The sequence below is a fragment of the Sinocyclocheilus anshuiensis genome, unplaced genomic scaffold (assembly GCF_001515605.1).
Source record: "Sinocyclocheilus anshuiensis isolate Anshui unplaced genomic scaffold, SAMN03320099.WGS_v1.1 scaffold1162, whole genome shotgun sequence".
Lineage (NCBI taxonomy): Eukaryota > Metazoa > Chordata > Actinopteri > Cypriniformes > Cyprinidae > Sinocyclocheilus > Sinocyclocheilus anshuiensis.
Window position 1 is genome coordinate 2,480,112 of NW_015540875.1, and position 9,469 is coordinate 2,489,580.

The following is a 9,469-nucleotide window of genomic DNA, read 5'->3' on the forward strand; positions in this document are numbered from 1 at the left end:
CCCCCCCCAACATTACATATACATATCATTTATATCATTTCATATAATTTAGTTATATAATTTCATATACATATAAGCATTTTCATGCATACTATATATATATATATATATATATATGTGTGTGTGTCTGTGTGTACACGGTCACTCACCCCAACCAATGTAGTATAATTTCACAAAGCTAGTCAGAACATTCTGTTTTTGCTTCAAATTGGGTTATTATTAAATCAAATTATAATATGTATATGAATGATATAACTAAAATTAAATAACTGTAATTACAGATTTAGGTTAAATAAAGATGTCAGTCTTTATTTTTCTTCTTTTAGGAAACAAATCAAAGAAAAATAAACAAATTCTACTGTTCCTAATAATCTGTATGTTACTCAAAAACAAAATATATTGTGTTCAGCGGAAAAAAGTGTTTTTTTTGTTTTTTTTTTACCCAGTCATTTAAAAATAACACATTTTAGAGCTGTAACGACAATACCGTGATACCGTGAAACCGTGATATTTTTGCTTACGGTTATCATACCATCAAAATCTCATACCGGCCCATGCCTACTGGCAAGTGACTGGTTTTATGTTTTTTTTTACATATAATATTTTTTATATATTTAATAACATTTATTCTTAATAAATACATAAATAAATAAAAATGTACATAAATGAATAATTTAAAATGATATTATAATAGATATATATATTAATTCACATTTTACATCTAAAAACTTGTGGTGTCAGTCGATTAAAAATAATTAACTAATTAATCACACATTTTTTTCTGAAATTAATCTTGATTAATCCCACCTAACATTAAACTTTTTAATTGTACTTTTATATTGCAATAATTTCAAATTCAATCTTCAAATTAATGTAGAAACAATATAAAGAAAATATATTTTTAATATTTGCTTAATGCCATCTTTTTTATGACTGAAGGCAAGTATCACTGATGTCCAACTGATGTCTCTATGAATTTTTTCCTAATATTTAACCATTGACTATAGCCATTCAACATTACAGTATATTTGAGAGCTATCAATTTAACATTTATTAGACTTTAAAAAATAACTTATAATTTAAGTGAACTTAAAAGAATCTTCACATAAACCCATTATAATAAATGTCATATAGCTACCTGAAATACATGAATTCTAAATTAAATAAAGATTAAAACTACAGAAGTTATTGATTTCCTCTTTTTTATTTTGTTATTTGAATAACAGACATCTCGGCAGCTGGTTATTTGAATATTTTGGCTGCTACTTTAAGAGCTGCCGCTGCTGAACTTGATGCGGGTCTGATACTGCTTTAAATGTGACTCATAAATAATGAATACTTACATGCACAGTTTTAAGGCAGCTTTAATTGCCTTTTTTTGTAACCTCATAACTTAACTAACGTCATAACTAAGACATTGCATACTCGTAGTTTCATTTGGGTTTGAATATGATACAGCGCTTTAATATAGCCTAATACAGTGCACGGCAGCACATTAGTGCATGCTCTTGAAGAGCACACGTTACGAGCACAGTATAACAACGAAGATTCGTTTTTACTGACATATGGCCTGACAACATCTCATCTGAATGCAGTTCACCGTTGTTCTACTGAAACTCCTAAGTATAAATGTGTATAGAACTTCTAAGAGAACAACTTTTGTTATGTTGAGATACCGAGAAAAATAAGTCGTGATCACGAGAAAACAACTCTTGTTATGTCGTGATCACGAGAAAATTAAGTCGTGATCACAAGAAAACAACTCGTTATGTCGAGATCACGCGAAAATTAAGTCGTGATCACGAGAAAACCAGAAGGAAAAAATAATAATGCATGGCCGCTTAGAACTTCCGTAAAAATGTTTATATTACAAATATAAACAATATTTATATTACAGAACCAATTTCTAACCCTGATATCATGAAAATCATTCGTACATTCAAAGCATTTTTTGAAATGTATTCGGGCTGAATAAGAACCCGTTCTCGATTCCCAACCCCACGTGGGCCGTGTGCTGTAAAAGCGAGAGTATCTGTCAGTGGTTAATGTCAGCTCTGATTAGGCCGGTCCCGGGACAGCATGCGGTCTGTAATGAGGGCCGGAGATTTATACCTGCAGATCAGCAGGGCGCAACAGACACTCGGGCAGAGGACACAGTCAAGCGAGCAGCGCCTGGCACTCATACCAGTCCGCTCGTCATCCAAATAACAAGATTAAGAGAGCAATGCACCAAAAGATTCACGAACGGAGAGATCAGCTAAAGACAGAGGAGAGGAAAGGTCACGAGAGAGAGGAAGCTGTAGACAGAGACAAATTAATAGGGATGAAACAACACATGATCAGTTGAAGGTGTGATTTACCTGTCCTTAAATGTCACGCTTTATAGCCAGACAAAAGCTGCAATTTGGACTTGACGTTGCACTTAGCAAATTTAGACATGAATGCTTGATTTTCTCATGCTTTTTTGTATACAACCATCTTTTTTATCTATAATAACCATGCTATAAAACAGAATAGTTTATAGCATGACTTAATTACAGTTTTATTTTGTCTGGGTTTTCCATGGCTATGGAAACCTAATAAAAAAACTTCAAAAACCAGCTTATATTTTAAATTACAATTAAACAAATACAATTATTTTAAACATTAAGTAAAATAAAAACTAAAAATTAAAATAAAAAATACAAAATGCTGACGTTTACAGTATATTATCAACTTTGAAAAAACAAATAAAAAATAAACAATATAAATTATTTATTAAGCTGCAGTTTTAAAGGCTTAATAAAAGCACTTACATTACTAGCTTAAATACATAAATAAATAAATACATACCATATTAAGACTGGCTGGTAATAAAAAAATAAAAAAATAAAATAAAAACGTATTTATTAAGTTCCAATTTTAAATACGAAAGCACTTATATTATCATAATCATTAAATACTATATTAAGACTGGGTGGACTGGGTGTATACATACATACATATCTTAATATAGTATTTCATGATTATATTATCTTAAAAAAATATTTATCACGCTCCAGTTAGAAATGCTTCCAGCACTTATAATTATCAAAAAACATGGTTAAATAACATAATCATTAAATTCTATATTAAGACTGGGAATATTATTTTATAAATAAAATAAAAAATATTAAAAATAATAAAAAATTAAATAATAATAAAAAATTTGAATAATAAAAAACATTTATTACAATGGGATGTCTTTTTGTCATTTTTTGTATGCAAATTACATGTGAATGCTTTTTTTGTATGCAAAACCGGATACATTTTCATAAGAAATATTTAAAATTGATATATTTCCAAGATTTTTCAAGCTGCTTTTTAAAAATGTGTGCTTAGTACGTCTGCAAGGCCATACATTTAAACCGTCAAATCTTCAAGGGTTGGGAATTTAACCCACGGCTTGGCTTGGCTTATTAATATAAATTAGTTTAGTGCCGTCCAGGAAGGTAACTTAGCACAGTCAGCTAACTATAATTATGTCATGATGTCAACTCTATGCTCAGAGTCACGTGATGAACACCTTACCGTGACTGTTACAGCGTGAAGTCGCCACAAGCCTGTTGTCCTGGTCGTAGCACACCATGACCTGGTAGCGGTAGCCCTGTCCACACTCCTTCACGTCTCCCTGCACCTTCATGCCTGCGGCGTTCTCCACGCGGCCCTCGGGCAGGATGCAATCAGACCAGTTTCCCACCGACTGGGCGCTGTATTTGTCACAGGGGCAGTACTGGGTCTCGCTCAGCGGGTACATCTGGCTGTTCTTACACTTGTCCTTCTTCTTGCTTTTTCCTGTAATCAGAGGAAGTAAGTGTTGATTACGGCACTAATTAAGCTCACTAATGAATGAGTCATGAGCGCTGAGGTCACCTCTAAACCTCCCGACTGCCTCAGATCCACCGTGTCTTGCAGCTGCATGACTGGCTGGACTAATACTTACCAAAATTATAATCATATTACCATGATTTTTGGACATGATATGAGGCAATAACATGCTGTGCTTTATCATGGTAATACCTCAGGCTGGGTTATATATCTAATATTCATGAATGAGATTTTTGTTGCCAATATATGATTAATTCATTATTTTTCATATTTTAAATGTTATTGTAAAAATAAACACAGGTTTATTAGATACCACTCACATTTTCTTCAGAAAATGTAGTTATGTATTGTTATATTGGTGTATATAAATAAAAGGGATTGAATAAATTATAATACTCTACAGATGAAAAGTCTGAAGTCAATATATTTTTTGACAGAAATTAATACTTTTATTCAGCAAGGACACGTTAAATTGATCAAGTGCCAATTAAGATATTTATAAAGTTACAAAAGATTTCTATTTCAAATAAATGCTGTTCTTTTAAACGACCCAAAAATTAATAAATCAATAAATAAAACTATCCAAATCCGATATTGTACGCCTACTATTCTGTGTTATTGTCATGATTTTTCTAGATTAACGTTTGCTGCTAAATTATCCACTAACCTAGTTTATAATAGTATTTTTGTCATAGATTATGATCAAATATATTTTTCATTTGTTATTTTTCATTAAAATGAAGTTGTCTGTATTTAGCAGATTGTGTTCAACACACAAAAGATTGACGATCAGGTCATCAAAGTAGTATATAAATTCTACAATGCCTAGTTGAGAAAAACTGCGCTGGTATTGGATCGTATCGGTATCGGCCAATAGAATTTTCTGGATTGAATCAGATCGGCTCTGAAAAAATGGTATCGTTGTATCCCTAGTTTTTGCTATTTTAGTACATCAGGTTGAACTACATTAAAATGCGAAATGTTGCATTGGCAATGAGTTATAATAAAAAATATATTTTATTTTATTTTACATCTACTTAGTCATTTATTTATTTACCTATTTATTTATTTATTTTACGTTTAGTTTCAGTTTTAGTTTACTAAAATAACTTCACCTTGGTCAGCCTAAGAGATTTCTTTAAAAAGTGTATATAAAAAATGTTTCAACATTTTTTTTTACTGAATTTTAACCTTTTAAACAATTGTATAAATATCATGAATATTGATATAAAAAAGTGTATTGCCCAACCCAATAAACACACTTAAGTATTTTATGGCCTATGATAAAGTGAAGTATATCAGATTATATATAATGGAATATATCCATATGCATCCAATAATGCCTTGAATCTTGTACTAGAAGTCATTTAGCATTTAGTAGAAATACCTCACTCCATTCTGGGATGGAACCAGCAACCTTCTGAGTTCAAACCACAGTGTTAATGATGCATATGTCCTAATTACCCATGAGAGCTCTCCTCCGCGTACGGACCCCTACGCAGTCCGAGGTGCAAGGAGAGAACTTGGACCAGTTGGTGAGCTGGCAGTCGTCTCGGCACGGTAACTGGCAGGGCTGGCTCATAACCGGCATGCTGCTGGCAAACTTCAGACACTGAACCACATCAGCCACTGTACCATCCAGCTGCCTACACGAGATAGCTGCAGATCACACACACAAACACAGCGCTGAGACTCCTGCTGATTACACAGAGCACCAGACACCAGAGAGAAAAGGTGCAGGTGAACAGAAGATGCTTATTTATAGAAATGACAAGTGAGAGAGAGTCGTGCTGTTCACTTTGATCAGAAACCAGTTTAAATTATGCATTACATTTCTGTAGTTTTTATATAATCCAATGATTTTTTTCCATCTGTTCTGGATTATTATTATTATTATTATTATAAGCACATTTTATAGATATTCTTGCGGTATTTCTGTGTAATTCTGTGTAAGACAATATCTAGCCATATCTTTATTTTATAGCATAGCATAACCATTTATATTCACTGTAGAATTTTAAAATATATAAAAAGCTATGGGTCCTACTCGTCATGCTTGTCATGTGACACACAGCAAAATATATGACTGATATAGGCTTATGTTTTGTTTTATCTTATTTTTTCCTTTTTATTCGAAATATTTCCAAACGTGTTAACTATTTCATCTCCACCATGCTTACAATGTATTGAGCTTAATCAAGTCTCTCACCCGCATGCTGGAGCGCCGTAGCTTCTTGCGCACATCCCGACGGATATCATTGACAGCAACAGATTCTAAATGTTGATAGCGCTGGATTTCCTGGTTTATGGTGCCTTCACTTGCTCCCAGTTTCCTTAGAGATAGAGAGAAAAAAATCAAGAATTATAGGGATTTCTTTTAGGCAGAAAACAACAGATTGAGATATATTATTAGTCAGGTTGACATTACTTGAGATCGTCAATGACTTTGGCCTGCTCATTGAGTTCTCTAATATCCACCAAGCGCTTGGAGAACTTCCGTCCACGAGCATCGATGATTTGATTGCTCATGACTGCCTGTCTGCGCAGGTCAACAGATTCCTGTAAGAGGAAAATGACTGTCAAAATAATACATTTAAGATACAAGATGCACTTAGGGGTGGGCGGAATAACAAAATCTTTTCTTATCATGGTATGAGTAATTCAAAACGATTATTTTATTTTATGTATGTATGTGTATATATATATATATATATGTCATTTAAAATGCTGATAACATTTTTTTTTTATGTTAATCTTTTTGAATGTAATTATACTTATGTCCAATAACATTAATATTCACTATAGAAGTTTTCATTACTTTTAATATTTTATTCATTTCCATACTTTTTCCGGGGGTAAAAATGACAATTTTTTTTCTCCCCATGGCTTCTATAACTGTGCAAATCTGATAATAAAGTTTATTCAAAATAAAAAGGGAAAGTACATTAAACTCACTGATACAGAAAAAAATAGACAATACAGAGAGCATTATGTACATTTATGTAAAATACAAAACAAAATAATATAAAATAAAATAACACATTATTGCTAAAATTTTAAATGCTTCATGCACTGACATTATCAGCTTTAAAAAGCTTTTTTTTTTATTAAAAATGATTAATTATATTTAAATAATGTAATGATTAAATACTATATTAGGAATGGCTGGTACAAAATAAAATAAAATAAAATGAAATAAAATATATTTATTAGCTTAGTATTTGCACCACTATTAAGCTTGATGACAATTTTTTTTCTCCCCATGGCTTCTATAACTGTGCAAATCTGATAATAAAGTTTATTCAAAATAAAAAGGGAAAGTACATTAAACTCACTGATACAGAAAAAAATAGACAATACAGAGAGCATTATGTACATTTATGTAAAATACAAAACAAAATAATATAAAATAAAATAACACATTATTGCTAAAATTTTAAATGCTTCATGCACTGACATTATCAGCTTTAAAAAGCTTTTTTTTTTATTAAAAATGATTAATTATATTTAAATAATGTAATGATTAAATACTATATTAGGAATGGCTGGTACAAAATAAAATAAAATAAAATGAAATAAAATATATTTATTAGCTTAGTATTTGCACCACTATTAAGCTTGTCACCATAACTCAGTTTAATCTATTAATAAACAGTTACAATATCTCACTTATGTGTTCAACATGAGTGGTTCAGAAAGCTACTACATCTGTAAAGACAGGCCTGTTAAGCTGTTGTCATTTTGGTGAAGCTGTGTAATCTATTAAGACGCAGTCACATTGGTAGTGACGTGAAGATGAGTAAACAGGAACCATTAGGTCAAACTTTAGGCCACTACAGAGTTCAATAGAGTGATAACGCCAACACAACAACGTCCTTCCGTACTGTCAAGAGCAATCAGACCAAGAGTTTGAAGGATTGCTTCTGCTCCTGACATGCACTGAAGGGCAAATGTGAAGTCTAGTGTGATGGAAGCCCTTGTCAGACCAGTATCTATACCAGGATAATACGTAATAAAGTCTTTCACGGCCTCAAGAGTGACAGGAATCTCTAAAAGAACTGGACAAATAAAGAAAAGAGCACCTAAAACAATTATGAAAACACTTTGTCAACTTCAACTGGAAAACTGAAAATAATAATACATTTTTGAAAGCGACAGACTCTGAGGAATAAAGCAGAACGCAAATGAGAGAAAAGCAATCCACAGATTCAAGAGGAGATCTTAGATCAGATATTATACCAAATTTATGGCTGTTGCATAAGATTTCACAGCTACAGAAACGTATTTGGACAGTGTGGCCGGAAATCACTAAGAATAAATTGTGCACACTCTGCCTGAGTTGCTTTAGCATCCGATTAAAGGAATTATGCAAATACGCACAAATTCTGTGTAGAATGCATTTTGCGCACTGTAATTCTCGACTGCAGGCGGCTAGTGAATAAGACACAGGTTATGCAGGAATACTGTTTAGTGAATGTGAGTGTGTAACATGACAGCTGACGTACCTCTAGTTTGGACTCCAGCTCCACAGTTCTCCTGAGCTCCTTTACTGTCTCTGCGGATGCTCCATGGGACCAGCTGACATTTACGCCACTTGTGCGTTTTCCACCTGCAATTTCAAAGCGATATCATATTTATTTGTAAAGGTTGATCAGTTACTGCACTGGAAATCCTAATTAGCTGCCTTAACTTGAAAAAATATCAGGAAACCCAATGTCTTGGAAAATGAACTCATTTGAATTAAGCTGCCCACAATCTGATAACATCTTTTCATCAGGATTAACCATTTCACTACCGAACAGAAAAAAGCTGCATACAGGTTTTGAATGCTAAGCGGTTGAGCAAATGATGACAGAATCTTCATTCTGGGGTGAACTATTTCTATAAGTGAACATATCTTTATTTACTCGAGAAGGTCATTTTTAGCAAAAATCTATCCTGAATGTCAATAAATGTGAAATCCAGCACAGAATAGCTGATAGTGCAGAGGCAGCTCTTGTGGGTGAAGGTGTACCTGTAACCCGGACAGACAGATGGAGTCGCACAGTCTTTCTCTTCATAAAGGACGTCTGGACACTCCTGACCTCCATTAGCTGGCATCTGGATGATCACTCGATAGCGAAACTGTTTATTCTTCTGCCCATTCACACCTGTCGTTTTAAAAACTAATTTAATATCATGACAAATTCTACTAGATAGATAGAGTCGTTAGACATAACGAATGATGGGTAGATGGATATAACAATGGACAGAATGAACAATTGACAGATACAATGAACAAATCACAGATATAACAATTCAAATGATAGATGGATAGAACAAGATACAGATAGAACAATAGAAAGAATGACCAAATGACAGATAAAAATAGAACAAACGATAAACGGATAAATATAAGGAATAATGGGTAGATAAATATAACGATAGATGTAACAAATGAACAAATGATAGATAGATAAATAGATGGATAGATAGACAGATAGAACAACTGAAAGAATGATGACAGACAGACAGACAGACAGACACAGATAGATAGATAGATAGATAGATAGATAGACAGACACAAATAGATAGATAGATAGACAGACAGACAGACAGATAGGTAGATAGATAGATAGATAGA

The 9,469-nt window shown here is 32.7% G+C and overlaps 1 protein-coding gene across 1 annotated transcript in view; it reads right to left on the reverse strand.

Moving 5' to 3' along the window:
• Positions 1 to 9,469, reverse strand: part of LOC107688266 (thrombospondin type-1 domain-containing protein 7A-like) — a 92,795-nt gene that overhangs the window by 29,029 nt on the left and 54,297 nt on the right. The window contains exons 10-13 of the mRNA XM_016485889.1: positions 8,861 to 8,996; positions 8,352 to 8,455; positions 5,311 to 5,505; positions 3,550 to 3,813 (exon numbers count right to left, since the gene is read on the reverse strand). Of these exons, the coding sequence (XP_016341375.1) occupies positions 3,550 to 3,813; positions 5,311 to 5,505; positions 8,352 to 8,455; positions 8,861 to 8,996 (699 nt within the window). The remainder of the gene's footprint in view (positions 1 to 3,549; positions 3,814 to 5,310; positions 5,506 to 8,351; positions 8,456 to 8,860; positions 8,997 to 9,469) is intronic.